The following is a 21,894-nucleotide window of genomic DNA, read 5'->3' as shown; positions in this document are numbered from 1 at the left end:
GAATTACAGTATTATACATAATGAAGAAATAGAAATACATAATAGAAGTACTTACAACTTGGAGTGTGTCAAATTTGAAAAGTAAATGGTAACATTTTCTTCAAGAACGGCTGTGGTTCAGACAGGCTTATATTACTTTAAGATTGAAAAAAAGATGAGAAATATTATTTAAATGTGTTTATCTATCAGTAAAACTACATGTAGTCTAAACATGTAGAAAGTATCATTTTCATTCTATAGAGAGCTAAGGAGCCCAAATTTGCAGATGGAATATTAAGTAGGGATAAAAGGTACAGTAGAATGAGTGATACAAACTGCTTAGCCATATTGTCTTTTTTTTTTTTTTAAATATATATATATTATATATATATATATATATATTTTTTTTTAAGAGTTAGCTACCTACTTCCTACTGAGTGATTAGCAGGCAGTGAATTCCTTATAGTTGCTGTGGTATAAATGGATATAGAGGAAAAATTGTAAAACAAGGAGTAGAAATAATAATAAAATGTATTTGTCTGTAAAAAATAAAACCAACCAAATAACTCCCTCCCCGCCCAAAAACAAACAAACGAACAAAAAAAAACAAAAACACACAACAAACCACAACTGCGTAAAAATGTATTTTAACCTCAAATACTCAATTTTCAAATGCCTTCTGTATACATGTATTTATTATTATTGAATTTTCTTTTTTGTAGATGACAAGTTGTACATAGTCATGGAGCTCATAGATGGGGTGCCATTGGGAGAACATTTTCACTCTTTGAAGGAAAAGCAACAACGGTTTACAGAAGAAAGAATATGGCATATATTTATCCAAGTAAGGCTGTACATTTTTTTTTCATCAATACTTTTCAGCATGTAGTTATTAGCACCATTTATGTTTGTTAGGCTAATAAAAAGCAAAGTAATGCTTATTATATCAAGCACTAATACCAGATAGGAGCATAATTTTATGTGCCTTTACTTAGATTGCAGTTAAGAATCTTTGTAAGGCACTTTCTGTTTGTTTTTAAGCTTTGCCTAGCTCTTCGTTATCTGCATAAAGAGAAAAGGATTGTTCATCGAGATCTCACTCCAAACAATGTCATGCTGGGGGATGAAGACAAAGTTACAATTAGTAAGTAAAACTCCTTTACTTGAAGAGAATTTCCCATGATGAAAGCGAGTAGAATTTCTTTACTGAAACTCACAGAAGGTTTCAGATACTGAGGTGTTGGCCACCATAATTGGAAGCTAGTAAATTATTGTATTTATTATACTGTTGTGTAAAATAATTGCTACTGCAGATTTTGTGATCATTGCTGCCAGGTGTCATCAACCATGACTATGTTTGTTGCAGCTGTTATGTCAAATATGACAGAGGAGATGATTTAGCCCTAAAAAAATTAAACTGTAGTTATGCTTCAAGGCCTTTTATTAAAATCAGAAAGAATATTGAGACAAACAGATTATATAGCCAGTGCTAATGAACATGCAAAGTAAAATGAACATTTTTTCTATTCGAGTTCCACCATGCAACAGTTTAGTACCTGTCAACTGTTCTGTGATCAGCTGCAGTGAGATGCTATATTTCTGAGCCTGCAGTAGTAAATATTCTTTATGTGTTTCTTTAATCTCTACAGTGTGAAAGAAGGAGCCCAGGGAGGTTTCAGGATAGGGTTTGAAAACTGTAGATATGTGAATAGTGCTTTGAAGTATGGTAAATTTTTACTCTTTGAATTAATTAATATAACTTGGAATATACAGCAATGCTTACCAGCAATGCAGATACTGTAATTGTTAATATCCTCAAAGAGCTGCTGCATGCTATCTTACTGCTTATGACACAGAACCAAATAAAAATTAGAGTGTTATGAGAAGTTGTGATACAAAAAAACAATCTCTCTTCTTTAAAAATAAAGGGAAACTGTAGACATATGCACACACCCAACCACAGAAAACTCAGCTATAATAGGCAAATTTATTTAGCATCTGTCTTTCTATAGTATTTATAACTGACAACAAGCCTACTTAAATTCATTAATGATTAAACTGTATGTGTTAAAACCTTCTGATTCTTAATAGTAACACAATTTTGAAAGGAGTAGGTTTAACAGAACATTTGTCTCTAAAGGATGAAAATAAATAATCAGAATGTTATTTTAAAGTAAAATATCATAGTTGTATTTCATACCAACATGCTGCCACTGAGGGGCACTCTTGTCTTGATTCAACACCTTTGTCTCTGCTCTGGTCCAATCTAGACCTATATAAAAGCATAATTATATTTTTAAATATGCCAAAAATTACCTTTGAAATGCATAATTCTATCAAGATTTACAGGTGTTGAGGAAAATGGAAAAACAAACAAAAAAAAACATTAAACTTGCTTTGACCATTTCTGTAGTGATTGGTTCAAAACGATTGCAATATTTAAGCAAACACTTTATTTAGTACTTTAGTTACCAGTGTATATTGAATTTTCGGAGGGAGCTGAAATTCTTTTATCTATTATTTCTGAATTTTACAGAGACTTCTTGCTTTACAGACATAATGAAAGAAAGATGGATTTCCTTTCTTTCCAGTTATAATAAATATGCACTGTATTGGTGCATGCTGTGTTGTACCTAACACATAAAGTCCATGCATGACAAAGAGTGGACCATTTATAGGCTTGATAATTATGTCCCACAGTATTTTGGGACTTTTTTTTTTTATCATCTATTTAACAATTTCTCGTGGTTTTAGATGAAAGTAAAAAATGTGAGAAAAAGATGAAAGCATATGCTCATATATTGAGAAATCTTAAATCTGTCTTTACAGATTTAATGTCAGTTTTTAAAAATAAGAGGGTCTTCTCTTATTTTTATATCTCTGAGCCTGAATATTTTGCTCAGAACTGTAGTCCTGCACAGTCATCATATAGAGACAGAGTTTCACTTTTTGTAGTATTTCAAGTCCTAAAACCATTTAAAACTTTAATTAATCTTACTAGAGAAATACCTGTGAACCAGTGTTGCATGACTATGTATTTAAGATACAGTCTCTGATGCTCCAAATGATTTTGCTTCATAAAAGAAGCTTCTGTATCTTACAGTGATGCACATTTTTTTCCTCTTCCTCAGTCAGTCCTTCCGGAAATAGTAACACTTGTTAATCTTTTGCTGTGAAGCCCTCAAAGCTGACAATATAACAAAGGAATCTTATCCCTCTGTAACTAAAATTTTTCAAATGTGTTTTTTTTTTTTTTAATGGAACACTAGCTATGGCTTAGTTTTAGACATTCACAGAGGATTTTGATTTAAAAAAAAAACAACAACCAAATGTGTTAAAAAATAGGAAAAAAAAAAAAGCAAGCAATAAAATAGCACAAAGTGCTTCTATAGACAGAGATATACATTCTATACTGTGCATGGCTATACAGCAGTCCCAGCTATAAACTGCTTTAAAAAGTTCAGGGACGCACAGATAAATTTCTCCTCCCCCCTCTGCCCTGTATGTGAGAACTGAGCCACTCGTTCTAAATCCTATGAAGGCCTCTTACACAGATACTGAGTTTATATTGCTTGAAAAGAAAAGTAGTGCATAGTGTGGTAGACATTCTTATCTTGCTGTTACACACACAAATCAATCAAACAAACAAACAAACAAAAACCAAAAACAAACAACTGCTAAAGAATTATGCTTGAATGTCTTAAAAGCACAAAGAAATTGTGGAAAAAAAGAAATATAGGAGGCCAGAACTTGGTAGGCAGGGACCTATGTTGAAAAGTAGTTGAACACTAGAACTCATGCAAGCAGAGAACTCTGCAACTGGTCTAGTGCAATGTAAGATTAAGCTATGAGGAACCTTTTTGAGATATGATCTTTGAATATCTGTGCAGTAGATTTTACTGCAAAAAGAGTATCTGAGGCTAATTGTAGGAAGAATTTTTTAATTTGTATAACTGCACTATATTTTCCTTCTCTTAAATTTTCAATGTGATTGATCAGACACTATCCTTATCCAGGTTTATTTATTTTTATTTTCTCATTTTTATTTTTAAACTTTTGGAAAATACAAATGAAAGTTGTGAAAAGAAAGCCCAGTGAAGTGCTTCATTTTAATCTGAAGATTAAGTAACGTTGCATTTCTGATGACGTCTTTTACACATCAATTAAATCTGCATTATCACAATCTTTTTTCAGGCTCTTTTAAATCTTTTAATTTTCATCTGATTTTCATTTTCAATCTGATCCTAGCCATATTAGTGGTGGTACAAGATTTCTGTTTCTGAAGGTAGAGAATGCTGTTGTTACACAGTCTCAGCAATTGCCCATTCTACTCATTTGTTCTGTCTCATCTCTAACATATATTTGATAGTAAGAGGGGCCAGAACTACCATCCCTTATATGTTGTTATAGCATTTAATCATAATTGGTTGACCTACAAATATGACAAAAATATAAATATTAAATTATTCTAACCTGTAATTTCATAAAACAGCTCATTCTAAACTGGTAGAATGATATTGTATGAAAAATTGTACAACTCTAGTCAGATTGAATGTCTGATTTATAATTTCTGATAGAAAAACAAAAACAAACAAAAATGAATATGCAAACCATGTATAGTAGAATATCAGGCACAACCTAAACAAAAGCTGTTTTGTATAGGCTTTGCATAGGGTTTTAGAGACTGAACCCATATTAACTGTGGCTCTCAATTTAATTTGCTCAGCTTTCCATATAAGATGTTGAAAAGTTACAGTTTTCTGAATTTAAAATATCCGTTTTTATTGCAGCTATATTTTACTGCAGCAGTATTTTGTTCCTAGCACAGCATATTTCTCTCTAGAGCTTCCTAGTTTTGTTTGTTTCTTGTCTGTAGGACAAAACAGAAGACTACACTTTTCCTCAGTGCCATCTGGTTTCAGCAAAGTTTGGATCTTGATGGTCCAAGAGGGCTGTGTGGAATCACTTTAACACCTTTCAGATCCAATATCAAGATTAGTGAAGGATTCTCTATGCTCTTTGGTGTGGTGTGCTCTGTTTTCTGTTTAGTACACACAATACAACAGCAGCAGAAAAAATCTGTATGGAATTGTATTAAACCTAGGATTGTCATATAGCAGCAGACTAATAGTTTTGAGCCACATCATCCATTTGACGTACTTCTAGTTGTAGCAGGCAACCAGGATGTGTCAAAACAGTGAAGCAATTGAGACTTGAAAAGTTCAAATGGTTGCCAGATGCTGGAAGAAAGCTACCTGTTAATTTTGTAATTCAGAATATTTTGTTGTTTAGTACACTTTGTAGAAGACCTATTGCCTTGTGATTCTGTGCCATACCAGGAAAAGCAGTGGCCATGAGGTGAAGTGATACTAGCTTATGTTGTGTGTCAGTTACTACTTTTTGAATTCCCTTAGAACAAAGCTAATTTTTTTTGTAGATTTTATAGCTCATTTGCTACCCTTCACACCAAGATTCAAGGAAATGCTTGTAGTACTTCATTTTCAAAGCTTCCATAATAAGCTCAGTGGAATTTTCAAATTAAACATGTGATTATGTTTGATTTATGTTCACACTGTAAATCAAACATTCTCGATGATATTGGTGGCTTAATAGCACAATCACATCTCTCTCCACAGATCTCATTTCTAGATGGGGAGCAATGCTAATGTTCTTAGTGCAGAAGTTACAGGTTTCACAACATTGACAGATAGTAGGCTGACTTTATGGGACATTGTCTCATTTCCATGTATTACCACATGGAAAGGTAAAAAATAGAATACCTAGAAGCATATATTTGGGAATGACGAGAAATGAATTCTGTTCCCATTCTATTGATTGGAAAGACTAGAATAATTATGTACTACTGTTGATTAAATTGCAGATTATCTTGATTTTAGGATATGCTTTTATGGAAAATAAAATTAAAATTCTGTCTTTATGTTCCAAATCACTGTAACACAGTAACTTAAATGTGTAGCAGGTTTACTTGGCTATTAATTGGTTCTACTTATGCCAATAATTCCTATCAAGCGTAAGATATACCAGTATGACTAGTCCTGTTGTAATTCATGGTACTACACATGTTATCAAGCACTGGTCTTGATAATTAATAATTTATAGGACTGGAATGCCCATATATATGATCATCACTTCTGAATTTTAGTTAAGAAATAATGATTTTCTATTATTAATATCAGCAGTCTGACATTTGCTCAGGCTTTTGAAGAAAGTAAATTGAGATAAAAAATAAATATATTTTAGGATATTGAGCTTGGAAATCTTGTTACTATGACTAGTAATAAAAGAATGCTTCAGTATAGCAGGAGAAAAGACTTATTTGTCTTTCTAAATTTCTAGAAATGCTTATTCTATATTTTATGTCAAAACAGAGGAAAAATTATTAGCAATGGTATTGCTGCATCATTTGAAAACATCAAATACTTAATACTACTCAGCAAGTTGCAAAAAAGCTTTCTTGATTACAGCTGCAAACCAGCTGATGAGTAGTAAAGCTAATCTGTCTCAGCCTGAGCCTTTAAGGGTAAAAGATGAATCTGTTCAATGGGGACAGTGAAAATTTGACCTGAATAGGTCTGAAGTTCATATGTAATTTTATTGTCCATTCATCCTTTTTTTTTTTTTTTTTTTTTTCCTTTGCTTTTCATCTTTGAATACATATTTGTTTTTAGGAAAAAACATGGTATTTTCAAATATGGTTCAAATATAAGTTAAGGCAACAAACATGCAAATACAGATTGCTGTTGTTAAGAAGTAGCATTTGGAGAAATTCAGCTTGTTTATACTGTTGAAGATCAGTTGTATAGGTGAAATCTTGGGAAATAAAATGGCAAATGAAAACAACTAATTCTGTCAACAACAATGACAACAAAAATATAGGTACCTAATATGCTCCTTTAAAAAGTTTGCTAATATTTAGAAAGTTTGTTATTTGGGTATTGTGAAAGTTCAAGAGACACCCAGTAAGAGGTTAAGATACTAGTCAAGTCACCCTACTAATTTTTTCATGGTTCCATCTCCCTTCATACCTTCTTCCCAAGCATGTTAATGTTTTCTGAAACAATCTTACTTCGAAGACTTAATTATCACTTTGCTACCCTAAACACAATGTCACCAAGTGAAGAAGGGTTTTTCAGAATCTAAAAAATTATGATTGCATCATTTTGTGTTAATATTCCTTCCCATTTGAGGACTCTCTTGCATGGTTGTTGGACTAATTTCTATTTTTGTTTTTCTTTTTAAATTAAAATCACATTTAATTTTCTTGACTCCTGATACACATGTTAATAGAGGAAAAAAACAGAGTGTAAACATTAGTTAAATGCAATAATACCTCAGAGAGAAATGAATCTATTGGTATTGAATTGCTGGTGAAATTACATGTTTAATCTTAATTTATGAAAATCCATCTAATGGTGAAAGCCTGTTAGTCTTTTATTGTCTTTGAGCAGAATTAAAAATAATCTAAATTTTCAATGAAGAATGCCAAGCTTCCAACCATTAGAGAAATTAGCTGTAAAGAAATCACATCAATTCAGGTTGCCCAGTACACAAAGCACCAAAAGCTATTATTAAAAAAAAAGAATATTTTATAAAATGTTATGGCTAGATTAGTGTACCTACCATTCCCCGTAGTTTACAAACTGTCATGTATTAGGTTAGTAATATAAATTATAATGTATGTAATTCACATGAACCTGAAACATTTAAAGTATTGTTTAAAACAGAAAAAATATATTTTTTCTAAAATATTATATGCAGATCAAACAGCCATTATTTGGCAGAAATAGAAGCTTGTCTTCTTTGAGCAGGTAGATGAATCTTTCCACTCGTGGTATTAAAACTTCAAGATGACTTCCTCATAGAAAGATGTCATCCACTAGCATTTTGGTTTTCCTTCACCTGTACTATAAACTATTTTTTGTTTGTTTGTTTGTTTTATTGGCCCAAAATACTTAATACTTTTTTTTCATAGAATTTATGTGAAGGACTCCAAAGAAAGGAAGTTATTATGATTCACTCAAATTAATTCAGGGAAGTATCAACATTGCAAAAATCCCTGGTTCTATTGGGGTTAATACTCTCTGGAGTGAAATCCTTGAGTTGTATCAAGCTTGAGGGCTAAAGAGAGAACTCTTACTTATCCTGTTAATTCAATATTCTTTCTACTTATATTTTTCAAGCACTACAGAGCTAGTCCTTCATTGAATATTTTGTTCAAAGAAAAAGGGTCTGTGGCCTTGGTAACTATATTTGGCATTCTTGTCAAAAGCCATTTTTAAATAAGAAACCTACCCCTCTTCATATCCTTGAAGCTTACACTGAGCAAGAGCAAACAGAAAATATTTTTTCTTACCTGTGTTTCATCTGCTCTGCAGCTTTTTTGCTGAGTAGAAATATTTTGAACTGAACTGTTAACAATCTCACTGTAAAAACAATTGAAATGGGAATGTAATGGCTTCTGTCAAACTTACCTTAAGAGTATCCTGGGTCCATGTAGAACAGGAACCTTTTAAACAACATAATTTACTTTGCAAATCTTACCAATTCTAAAGTAGAATTCCAATGAAGAATTTATTATAAAACTTTGACAAGTGCAATGATTTTCCCTTGCTGTCTGTGCCTGGATTTAGTAAAGTGCAATGTATTTTACCTGCATTGTTGCACTGAGACAGCAGTGTAGTATTGAAATTCAATATATTATTGAATTCAGAAAAATGAACTTAAGCTGCTTTCATGAAACTTAGGTTGAAGTATGGTAAAGATTATGTGACAAATTTGTGAAAGAACACCTGATAATTAGACAGAAGATACTTATATTAACATAACTGCATGATCATCTAAATCTATAGCTTTTCCCATATGGTAATGCTAAGATTTTTCATTATTTCTTAACTAATGCAATCTTTTTGAATCTGAACTTTTCATATTAGTAGACCCTTTGTACTTTGAAATTAAATTTCTGAATTTAATTCTGAATTAAAAGTCCGTCCTTCCCATCTGATTATTATAACTTGAAGGAAAACCAAATAATTACAACTGTCATTACATTATTTTTCAATTAATTTGGGTGTTGTATCTCAAATTATTAGATGATACTTACCATTGTCATGTACTTGTCATTCAAATATACTAATAGAAACCTGTAATTGATCTTGTAGTTTGTATTGAAAGTATCGGAGATGTATTTATTTATAATATTTCTAAAGTTAGTAGACCTGATTCAAACGTAAGTTATTAATTTATGTGTTTTATGTGGAGGTAGGAAGATAGTACTATACTGTAATTTTAAATGTAAAAGGAGGAAAAAAAATCCAAACCAACAACCTCCCCTTCACCATCCCTCAGCTTTTCAGTTGTTGTGAACCTAACAGCACCAATCATCATTTGAGAGAGGGTGATCATTGATGTGTGAAACTTTTTTTTTTTTTTTCTTTAAGCTGATTTTGGTCTTGCAAAACAGAAGCAAGAAAACAGCAAACTCGCATCAGTAGTGGGAACCATTCTGTACTCCTGGTAAGTACTACTGCATACATCATAGTGAAATGATTTCCATCTTCATGGTAATTTTTTTTAGAGCAGATAGGCAAGTTGCAATGGAGTAAGGTACAAGACGCAAGTTACTCACCCACAGCTACTCTGTCCTAGCTAATTCCCAGCCTATTTTTCAGTTGCCCTTTCTTGCATATTGGTATTGGTACGGTGGGCTAGGTTAGTGGAAAAATGAATTATCTGCAGTTCTGTAATAACTTATTCATCTACCCATACCCTTAAGAATAAAGAAATGCATTTCCAAGGAATAAAAGGATGTATGTAAACAATATGAATTAATTTTAGTGGCTCTTAAGGTAACTGTGGTGTTGGTGTTCAGTTACATTGTACATGTACACAACTTACCTTCTGAAAAGTACTTGAAGTTTTTACTAGTGTATTTGTTTTGGATCAGTAGGTATTTGGTTTTAATAAAAAATATTATCCATAGTTTCAAAATTTCAAAGTTGGGAAAGCAGAACACATACTGTTTGTAATTTACGTTTAGTAAATGCAGAAATGACTACAAAATATTACCTCAGACAATACATTCAATGTGCAGAATGAGCTGTAGTTTCCTTTGTCATCCCATTTGTGAGCAAGCAAAAGTGAGCAACCATATTGTGTTAATTTTACATTACCAATATAGCTACCTAACTTCCTAGATTACTACTGACTTGTGTTTTGTTCTCTCAAGAACATGGAATAGATGACATTTCCTGTCCCAAAGGTTCACCTCAGTATGTCTCTAGCATGTGTAATTTACAGCACTTATCTGCATGTCAGATTGTCTCAAACACATTTGATTGTGGGCAGGACGGAGTTTATTTTTGTGTTGTATGATTACAGCATGCCATCTCACTGAGGTCACTGTATTGCAAACAAAAGCAAGAAAGTGTAATCTAGGTAAATATGTAAACAGTGGAAAGCACTAAGCCTGAATACTAATTCACCTAATAGCAGTTGATGTGTTCTGGGCCTGTCATTTATGTTCAGAATTTCTGATGATTGAAATTCTAACATCAGAAATTAATTCAGGAATTGCAAATCAGTATCAGAGTTCTGGATCTCTCTTCCTGTGCAAAATTATTGGTTAAGCTTTGCCTGCCCTCTCTTGTTTTATTATGTATTTATAATGCAACTGGAGAACTGGAGAACATATTTATAATCTCAGCTGGAGAACTGCAGACCAAATATTCCTTGTTCCTGCACAGGCTTGTCCCAGCTTCTTTATAACACCTTTTTTATATACAGCCCCTTGCTGTTCCTTCTCTTCAGAGCAACTCTGTTGCTTCTGATCAGGGTTCAGCTTTCTAAAGTCAGAACTTGGCTTTCTTCATCTATGGACTTTATGTTGCTCTTATTTGCATTACTGTGAATTCCCATTACATTTTTTTACAGCTCCTGTAAATAAAGTGGAGTTTATTTGGCCTAGGGAATTTAAAAACAACCAACCAAACCAAACCAAACAAAAAATACAGCATATGAGAGATACACAAGCCAAGAATGTTGCACAACATGCTAACATGCTGTCTTTAATAGCATTACTGTTTTTGTCAGAAGTTTTCATTTACAAAATACCTGCCAATCAGGAGAAAAACCTGACACAACATTATATCCTAATAATAATAATAATAATAGCGTTGAAGTGGTGAAATTTTAAATTTCACCTAATATCATCACTGTGGCCGTGGCACTGCCAGTATCTTTCTCAGACATTTATAAGCCTTTTCTGATGCCAGTCTTCTTCAATCTTCTTTTCTGCTGTGGTGACCACATGTGATGGCCATGTACCTATCTGAATTCCTGGCCCATGTGCTTGTAATAAATTGTTAAAAGTTCTAGTGAACCAGTGGTTCTTCCAAATCACAAGTGTGGGTCAAGAACTCAGACTTTCACCAGGTGAATATAATTCATATTGTTGCTTTTGAAACTTGTGCTTGTGATGTCCTACTGCCAGAATGGTAGTGATTGACACTTAATCCCTTAGTCACTAAATCTAAAATGGCTTCAAGAGTTAGCCCTTGTAATGTGTTGAATGTTCAAGTCCATACTTTAAAGACTAATGCATATGCTGCTGCTTAGTGAGTAAAAGACAATTGCAATGCTGCCTTAATTGCTTCCCCAAATTCTCCTGAAGCATAGGACAAGCCATTGCTGATAGTTTAGTTTAGCAAGGTTTTGGTATAATTAATTCCATATAACCATTTTCTAGAGATGAGTTATAAATAAATAATAAAATTGATAATAAAAATTGATTTTTGTTCACTTACAACTGGGCAGAAAAGTTGTCTATGGGAAGTTAATGTGTTCTTTTAAACATGTTGTGGGTAAAGTGTCTGCAGGTTAGAGCAGTATTAGGAAGTGTCAGGTTCCAAACCATATACCAAAGGTCCTCAGGGTCACTGAGCTGTAATTTTCGTGTCCTGTGAACATTGATTTTCTTTTTCTTGTGTTCAATTCTGTACCAAATCTAGCTGATGTTGTTGGGTCTTTTCATATTTTAGGTAATTATTATATTATAATTTATAATATATATATAACAATATGTAATGTATATTATTATATATATTCTATAATCATATTATAGGTAATTATTATTTGAGAGTAGCTCTGGAAATCTGTTGTAGACTTAAATATATATATATATATATATTAATGTTTGCTTATACCACATTTATTATTATTCTCATACCCTGTCTTCATACATGGAAGAGTGCATCAGAGCTAGGATTTTCGCAGTTCTTTTTCTACCTCTTTGACCACTTATTTAGAAGTAGGCATGAAGATAACATTTCACTGATACATTGCAGCCTCTCAGTAAGTGATCTTTTGGGTCATTTGCTGTCAGTTCTATTCCACAGGCGAAATCATGGAAGCAGTGATTCTTGCCTGTATGCAGTCAGAAGACAGAATGTGGATAGGATACCGATGTCTTTTTATTTAAAATGTATACATGAGTAATATTTAAAGTGACAGGTAAACCACTAAAGTCTTTCCAATGCCATAATCATTTAAGAATGTTAAAAAAGTTTTGCAAACAACTGAATGCACGGGTTTCTGCATTCCAGGTACATGGCTAGTACTCTGAATGACAGAGATTTTTTGATATAGAAACCTGTTCACATAGAATGAACTGACTGAATTTTTTCAACACAGGCAATGAAGCAAAAGTCAGAGAATATAGACTTAATCAGTGCTTGAACTAGTTTATTTTTATTTTTGGCTGATTTAAATAGAGGTGGAGGGCTATAAAATAATCAAAATATTGGGAATTCACATCTAACAAGAACAGCATATTCCTGCAAAAGCAGGAATTAATGTTCCTTCTGAAAAAAAAGGAAAGGGTGGAGAGAAAGAGCTATGAGGCAGCATTGTCATTTTAGAGTCACAGAAATTGCTTTCTTCTAAACTGATGGGAAAATAGTTCTGGGTAGTTTGAAATGCAGCCTGTCCTTCTTGGAGCAGTACAGAAACAAAACAATAAATGTCAAAATAAGCAGTGTCTGATACTTATTATTGAGACTTGGCTCTACAGCATTATGCAAAGTGGTTTAGATAAAAGCATATCTCTGTGTGTACCAAACATTGACCGTATTTGGTGTTGACTTGTAAAAGGAAGTCCCGAATCCATTTGCTAATGCAATTTGACAAAAACTGAGTCTTTCTAAATAACACCAGACACTGTTTTATGTTTAGGGAGGGGATTATACAATTATGCTTTGTAATTGTGATGTTTTAAAATTCTACTTCATGCTATTTTTATTCTACTGTCATACTAATTAAATTCCTCTTAATTGGTTATGTCCTTGAATTAAAAAATCCAGCAATGCGTACATTTAGAATACAAAATATATTAAATGGATTTGTTTACACTTAATACATTAAAAATTGAGGAAATGAACTGCTTTAGGGAATTGATAATGAATTCTGAAATGTTGTTCCAGCTCATAAGTCACCAGAAACAATCTGCTAGAAGTTAGTGGTGACAGAGTCTTTATTATCAAGCTGTCTTGAAAGCCTTCCCAGAAGAGAGTGCAAACTGTAAATGCATGTAGAGTATGTTTCCTTCCATGTATTCCCACCATTTATTTGTTTCACAAAAAGGATCTTCAGTTTATGAACGGGGTGCAACAAAAATAGACCAAGAGATGTAAGTAAAAGTTAGTTGAGTCATGATTATAACTGCTTTTGCATTTGTATATGTGTACAGAAATTTTAGAAAAACTCTAGGAAAAGCTGTAAATTTTAAGGTTGGGATGCAATATAGATTCCCATCATAATTCCCTGAGGACTTGACTGATTTGGAAAACTGTTGGGAAAACATGAAGAAGAGCAGACATTTCAGGCATCATTAAAAACTAGGTAAGAATGTTCTACACTAGTAGGAGTTTTAACATGATATTTCTGAAACATCATTGTATTTCCTGGTAATTGTAATATTGTATTTCCGTCCATCATCCTTTTAGCTGTGAAGGAGGATTCCTGGATCTTAATTTGGAGTAAACAGTCTGTATACTGTATTATGTTACCTAAGTTTCACAGAACATGTGGCTTCTGGAGAACATTTCCTGGTTTGATTAGAAAAGAGATGGAAGTTGAATAATCCTTTCAGTATATTAATACCGCATTTTTATAAGAGGATCTTCTGAAAGTTGATTAATTCACTCTGAAAATGAAATATAGCTGTGAAATGTAATTGTGATGTTGCAGTTTTAGTTTAGACATAGTTTTATAATAAAATGTGTCAGCAAAAAGTCCAGTGCAATTTGAGTGGGAATCCTCATGCATAGTATAGCTGAGGACAGGCAGGTAATACTGTCTCTGTATACTACAGCACAACTCTGCATAAAACATTGTTTCATTATGAGGATACCATTGCTAAAAAGAGAAACTGTACATGTATGAACTTCAAGGAAGAACATAAAGAATAGTTGACAGTGACTGACTTATAGAAAGACACCTAAATGTCTTAATTTTATATAATTTTTATTAAGTAACAAGTTTGGCTAAATAGCAGCTGTCACCTCACATTTGAAATATATTCGACACCACATCCAGTCTCACACAGCATTATGGAATCATAGAATGGTTTGGGTTGGAAGGACCTTAAAGATGACCTCTTTCCAACCCTCCTGCAATAGGCAGGGACACCTCCCACTAGATCAGGTTACCCAAAGCCCCATTCAAGCCAGGCCTGAATGGGGCTTTGGGTAACCTGATCTAGTGGGAGGTGAACACTTCTAGGAATGGGGCATCTGCAACTCTAGGCAGCCTGTTCCAGTATCTTACCCTGCTCATAGTAAAGAATTATTCCTGATATCGAATCTAAATCGTCCCTCTTTCAGTTTAAAATTACTCCTTATCCCTCTTTATACATGGGAGTAAAACTGGAGATGATGTGAAAGAAGTAAGAAAAGAAAAGAAAAGAAAAGAAAAGAAAAGAAAAGAAAAGAAAAGAAAAGAAAAGAAAAGAAAAGAAAAGAAAAGAAAAGAAAAGAAAAGAAAAGAAAAGAAAAGAAAAGAAAAGAAAAGAAAAGAAAAGAAAAGAAAAGGCATGCAGATCTTTGTACTGATTTCTGGAATAACATTCCAGTGGAGATGATAGAAGTCCCTACCACAAAACATAATTTAATACTACATTGGAGAGAATACAGAATTGGAAAGAAAGAAATAAATAAAAGAATGTAATATGTAATGACTTTGTAAACTCCATGATGAATTTAAACTGCTGTCTGAAAGAAAAAATAGTCTACCAAGACAACAGATTGTAAACGTGTTTCTTGGAAATAATTCTTTATGTAGAACTTGTATAACAATTATTTTAATATATATTAATTATGTCTTTTGTCTCAGTGGTTTAAGACTTTTAATTTATAATACCTTTGGAACAGATCATAATGATTGAACTCTTTGTTAGAAAAAAGATTAGTCATTTCATCAAACTATGTTATGAGCTTGTAAGTATCTTCTAGTCCAATGATATGTGTATTTATTTGCTAGAATTATTTCTCTTATTTTTCTTTTAAGTAACGTTAAATGAGCTATGTGTTACTTTGACATCTGAATTGCAGGACTTGGAATACTTCTAGTGTTTGTTCTTTCTGGTTCCCTACTCCCTATTCTCTTCTATCTTAGATTTCAGCTGTATTAGTATCTTTATAGACCTTTACAGATTCTAAGTCTCTATTGTTTCTTTTTCTGCTTTATTTGTTCTTTAGTACATGGTGTGTGGATTCAAATTCTAGTGCCATTATACATCAACTTGCTGTCTTTGATGTTTTCTTAATACTGTATTTGCTGTTTTTCTATATCACTTGTCACCAGTTAAATGTGTTTCCTGTTTTCACTTGGGTCTTGAGCTTTAGTTTCTGGCATGGCTTTTGTTCAGTTGCTTGCTTTTTCATAGTAGACAGATTTTAAAATTCTGTCAAGGGTTGGTCAAACCGCCCTAGTTTTCCCTTGTTTTGTTCTATCCCTTTAATTCCCCTCCCCCCTCCGACAGGTTCGTGCATGGAATAGTTAGTAATTTTTCTGTACGTTAGCTATGGGGAGGAAATTCTTCGCTCTGAGGGTGGTGAGGCACTGGAACAGGCTGCCCAGAGAAGCTGTGGATGCTCCATCCCTGGAGGAGTTCAAGGCCAGGCTGGATGGGGCTTTGGGCAACCTGGGCTGATGGGAGGTGTCCCTGCACGTGGTGGGAGGGGGTGGAATGAGGTGATCTTTAAGGTCCCTTCCAATCCAAACCATTCTATGATTCTTCAGTGGTAAAATCAGTGAAAGCACATAGCTTTCTAACAATAGGGTTCTTGAACTTTATGGAGGCATTATTAGAGTAAGCACAGGAGCAGTGAGAGGCCATGTCTCATTAGAGAAATGTTAATACTGGTTTTTAATTGTCTGCTGTTCTCTTTTCACCATTTCTATCTTTGTGTAGTGGTAGGTTGACTATTTATTTCAAGGAATGGCAGGCCAGATGTGGCCCAAAAAATGCTGGTGACAGCATTAGGTATGCCAGTTATATGACTCAAAGAACAGCCAAGTCAAGAACTAGCTAGCAAGTGGGAGAATGAATATTTGTAATACTCTTCCAGGATAATTGAAATACAGTGAAATAAATAGAGTTGGAAATAGGATAGGCATCTTAGTAAGAAATGCTAAAAAGGGCCTAGAAGAACAAGCTGTTTGTGTTTGAGTCATCTGAAAGCAGAGCAGCCAGTAGTCTTTCCTTCTGTTTCCTCTCTTAGCATGAGTGACCATATTTTCTGCTTGAGATGTATCGACAGTCTTACCAGGGTCTTATTTAAAAGGGACATTGTGTTTCAACTGAAGGAGGGGAAAGGTTAAAAAAAAAAAAAGGATTATTTGCTAATACTTGAATAGTTTTTATGAGTTTAACCATCTGGAGTTAAGCTGCCTTTAATTATGTTGTTCACAATGGCAACTGATATTTTCCACACTTATAGTTCTAGAGGCTCATTCAAAAACTGGGGATCTAATTCAAGTCAAGCAGTTAGATGACAACTGAAAGTGATGGAGAAAAATAGTCACTTCAATAATGAATTTCATCCCATGTGTCTTAAACATCCTTATCTATTTTAGGATGAGATGAATCAACCTCTTGACATGCCTTTCTCTCTCCATTTGCTGCAGAGGGAGCTGGAGTACTAGCTTAGCATAAATCTAATTTACAGGAGTTTAAAGTTAGGTGAAATTAACAACTTGTGTGAAATCGGTAATTCAGGATTTAGGTTTATTTTAGAGTTGCTATAAGATTGGATTAATTACTGCTTGTGGTCATCTTCTAGCACATAATTGTTTTCCCATGTCTCCCTTTCAATTTTAAATATTCATATGATTTCTCGATAAGCTAGGTTATTTGTACAAAGTACACTGCATGAAGTTAATTCTGGAAGGCATATTGCTCAATAAACAAAAACCTTCACCATTTTTAAACATCCAAGTTTCTGTTCCATAGATAAAAGGAAAAAGAACTTTTCTTTTGTTGAGCTGTTAAGACTTAAGGCCATTCCTCAAAGTATTTTATGTGAAATTGTAGTTGCAGTTCACTGGAAAATGTGTCTGGTTAGAAGAAATCAATTCTTAGAAGTATCTGTCAGATGCATGTTATGAGTACTTTTTAGGATATGAATGCTTCGGTTTCTATGTTCATGGGTAGCACTTTGCCACATCTTAGAGATACAATTTATCTACAGCATTTCTGTTAAAACTGACAGCTTGACATTCTTCTACATATTTTTGTATGCATAAGAATACTACATATGTGGACCAGGTAGTGATACTTGTCTTTAGTAATATCCATAAAAAATCACATTAAAGGGAGATTTTTATTCTGTAGGTTTCAGAATCTGACTTATAACTTCTCTTGCTGTTTTAGACATTGTTCCATGATGTGTCTGAAGGAATAATAGGTATAAATTAGAACTCTGATGTGTTTTTCTTTTTTTATGCTTCCCGGAAGCTCTGCATGTAATACTGAAACACTAAACTTCATCTTGATGATACTTTGATTTTTCCTTACATTTACTCAGAGATACATATAATAATCTTGAAAATTCAGTCATAAAACCATTGGAAACAGCTATGCATGTTTTGAAGTTAATTAGATGCCATAAATTTATGGTTAATGCTGTAAATTTTATGGCATTCTTCAGTAATATAAACATTACCTTTGTTAATAGAGCCTGCAAGGCTTTTTCAATTGTTGTTGAAAGAAGTAAAAGCCTAGAAACATGTAGTAGTTTTACACATTGATAGCAAGCTTTTTTTTTTTTTTTTTTTTTTTTTTTTTTCTAGATCAACAGATACAGCATGCAGACAAGAAGGCCAAATTCAAACTGAATTGTATCATTATGGGATATTTTCCCAACAGGTCTACACACTTACACACTACAGGCCCCAAAATATCTTTGAGCAGCACTATATATGTATGTTGATACATGCATACATGCAAATATGCGTATGTATAAATATGCACACAAATCTCTCTCCCTATAAAAAAGCGACTGTTGATACTTGAAGAGAAGTTGGTTTTGTTTAGAGAGCATGAGGTAGATGTCATGTTCTTTAAGTTTAATTTTATGTTCCACATTGTCAAATTAAGCATAGATTTGTTTATCCAGGTAACAGATTTCTGGCATAATTATATTCAAACAATGTTGGTATCTTCCTTACTTTCAAGTACGTAAGGAGAATTTTTGGCAGATTTTTGGTTCTACTACATGCCGCTGATACTTAAGCAAAAGACTTCAACATTGTACTTGCTGGACTACCACAGAGAATGTTGACAGATGGAAGTTTTTGAAGTGCCTTAGAACATCTGAAAGGGTGTCTTTTGTGAGGAAGAAACTTTATATATATATTTAATAGTTTGCAAGAAAAAAATAATCATTTATAGAGAGAAACATATATACAAATTAGTAGACAATGTAATAAATTATAATTACTTGAGAATACATTTAGCAATAGAAAATTGTGAAGGCAAAATTTCAAACTAGTTTCTGAAAATCCTGTTCCAGCTTCGTCATCAAGGCATAGACAGAATATCCCAAACAGGCTTCTGTTAAATTCTTCTTATAGGTGAGAAATGCAAATAGCTTTTAACAATTTTCACAGAAACTCTTTATTTAAGCCATCAGTTGTTTGGCTCCTTTTCTTTCTTTTGTTGCTTTAAGTAGTAACTGTGAATCTACAATGCTGAATGTAACTGGTAGCTTACAGCAAACTGTCCAGAGAAAAGTCTGTGACAAGCAGCAACTGCTTTTCTGTTTTCCTTGACTTCTTTCTACAAAGGTATTGTGATTAGCTTCTCTTTCCAATCCCCTGCCCTTCTGTGATTCAAAGAACTGATTATAGAGTAGTTAACATTCCTGTAATACTCTCAGGACACTCACTTTTGTGTGAGTATCCTGCAGCAGTTTAGTAAAATGTAGGGTCTGTCATGTGAGTGGAAATTTAAGTTCTTTCTTCTACTTGGCTGTGATGACTTATACCAACAACTAATGACAACTAAAAAGATTGTTCACAACAAACATTATTTTATAGATAACTTAGTAAAGATATCTGAATATCTGAAGCTAATAGAAGCTGCAAAGACTCTTTTAGTGTTTGGAAGGAAAAAAAAAAAAAGGTATATAGCAAACTTGTCCATAGGAGAAATGGCAATATGTAGATGTAGGGGAGGAAGAATAAAATAAGCATATTTGATACTCTTCTAGCGTATAACTATTTTCATCTCGGGTAGCTTCCTGAACAAGATATGGCTTCTATGCATGAGCATTTGTAGAACCAACAATACAACTGCAGGAATCTTCATCTTCCTTCCCGTCTGGACGCCAACCTGGGCAATCCACCTTGGCAAGGGAAGTTGGACCTGATGATTTCTTGAGATCCCTTCCAATCCTTACCATTCTGTGATATGTGATTCATCAAACTGTAAATAATTAATTGGAAGAATGATAATGATAAAAAGCAATAGTTATCAGTCATTGTTAAAATCTTCTGCAGCAGTGTTTGCTTCTTATTTCTTTTCACTTTCATTATAGCCATCAAATTTTCTGGGAGTTAGTCTTGAAGAATCATTCTTAGTTCATTTAATCCATAACTGTCTAGCTGAAGTCATGTCTCATTTGAAGATGCTCCTTGGGTGTATTCTTCATAGGGTGACATACACCAGCCCTTACTTAACTGCTGTCAGAAACACTTAGACCAGTAAACGCTGTACCAAGACAACTCAAGTTTGGTTTATTGAAGTTCTCTGCAGCATGGGAAATCTTCACTTGTGTCTCATGTAAAGTCAGCCTGATAGTATTGACAACATTTCTTTATAGAGCTTAGAAGCTCTATAAAATTAATGCTATTTTGAAACTGTCATTCTTTCAGCTCCTTCCTTCCTTCCCCTCCAAATTCAGAACTTTTTCCTTCATATTGGAACATTTATCCAGTAAAAACTAATGAGACCATGAAAGACCATACAGGTTAGTTATCTTACAGGATAAACCTTGCAGGATAGTTATCTTTCGTATAGGTACATTATAGTACTAATGTATCAGAATCCAGATTTAAAGTTTGCTTGTAAAGTTTAAAATATTCTTAAATAAATACCACGAAAAAATAATATCAGTGAGTAAAATAATAAATGAAAATTTGATTGTAAAAATATCTACAAGGCCATATAGAGATGATTTGGTGAAATGGTACTGTGTTATAACTAGAACAGATATTGATAAGATTTGATTTTATTTGTTTTTCACCCTAGAAAAAAAAAGGGGGGGGGGGGGATAATATGGAAAGTTATCTTGTCTATTAAAATAGCTCTTTAATTTCATAAGAGTAGTTCAGAAGGAAAAAAAAAAAAGAAAAAAAAATAACTTTGGATTAATAGATGCCTGTATCAAATTCAAGACATTTTAAAGCTGCTGGTGTTGAAGACTATTTGTTGTTATATACAAAAGAAATGCTCATATGATGACCAAGAGTGAGCTTTCTGAGAAACAATTGTAAACCAGTCTGTTCAAGGATACTGAGAATTTAGAGAATTATTCTGTGGATATAGCTCTGTCTTTCATTTAGATGGATTTAGCCTTGCTTTTGCCATGGACATTTGTTCAATGAAGGACTCTAACATAATGCTGCTGAAGTAAGCCTTTTCTGCTTGAATATGTAATTTTGAAACGAACAGTGATTTGTAAACCTAGAAGAAAACTGCATCAATTATTCTGAATAAGTTAACTGCGAGCACTAAATGACAATTTTTTAAAGTATCCACTGCCTCTTATAATATTCAAGACTGTGGATATCATAGAGTAAAGCATCTGCACTGCTGCTTTGCAGCAGTATGATCAGCCCTGGAAGCGATGAAATTTAAATTCTTTATCAGCTCAGAGTTTCTCCCTTTAAGTATTTTATTTTTACACTGAATGCATTTTATGGCGTGCACATCTGTTTGCTAGAAATTTAATTAATGCCACTGTCCTATTTTGTCCAATCCAAATCTCTTAATCTAAGAATTAAAGGAAGAAGCCTGCTTTTACAAATAAAACGAAACCCATACCAATGCTACCCCCTTAAATTATTTTTCTGTTCTTGTTGCTAAGACAGATTTTTTTAAGATTTTTATGGAATAAATTTCAAAGTCTGGTTCTACTAATTCTTTCTGGTCTTGACCAGACAGTGAGAGTTTATACACAGTTGTCAACTGAATTAGAGAAACCGTATGTACTCCCACCACCCACCTGTTTGTGGGCAGCAGTGCACACAAGAACAGAACTGGGAATTTTCTCTGTCATCCCTCAACAGTGCAGATCCAAAAGGTGCAGCTTGACTGCAAAATTGTTTTGCTAGTCA

At 33.4% G+C, this 21,894-nt stretch overlaps 1 protein-coding gene across 1 annotated transcript in view; it reads left to right on the top strand.

Annotated features, from left to right (window-relative positions):
* Nucleotides 1–21,894, top strand: part of NEK10 (NIMA related kinase 10) — a gene marked incomplete at both ends in the record, with an annotated part of 96,935 nt that overhangs the window by 22,134 nt on the left and 52,907 nt on the right. Inside the window, 4 exons of the mRNA XM_084306658.1 lie at nt 702–823; nt 1,021–1,123; nt 9,438–9,513; nt 17,888–17,956. Coding sequence (XP_084162784.1) covers nt 702–823; nt 1,021–1,123; nt 9,438–9,513; nt 17,888–17,956 — 370 coding nt within the window. The remainder of the gene's footprint in view (nt 1–701; nt 824–1,020; nt 1,124–9,437; nt 9,514–17,887; nt 17,957–21,894) is intronic.

Source organism: Netta rufina, assembly GCF_964035555.1.
Source record: "Netta rufina genome assembly, chromosome: 2".
Taxonomy (NCBI): Eukaryota; Metazoa; Chordata; class Aves; order Anseriformes; family Anatidae; genus Netta; species Netta rufina.
This window is presented reverse-complemented; position numbering and strand designations above follow the sequence as displayed.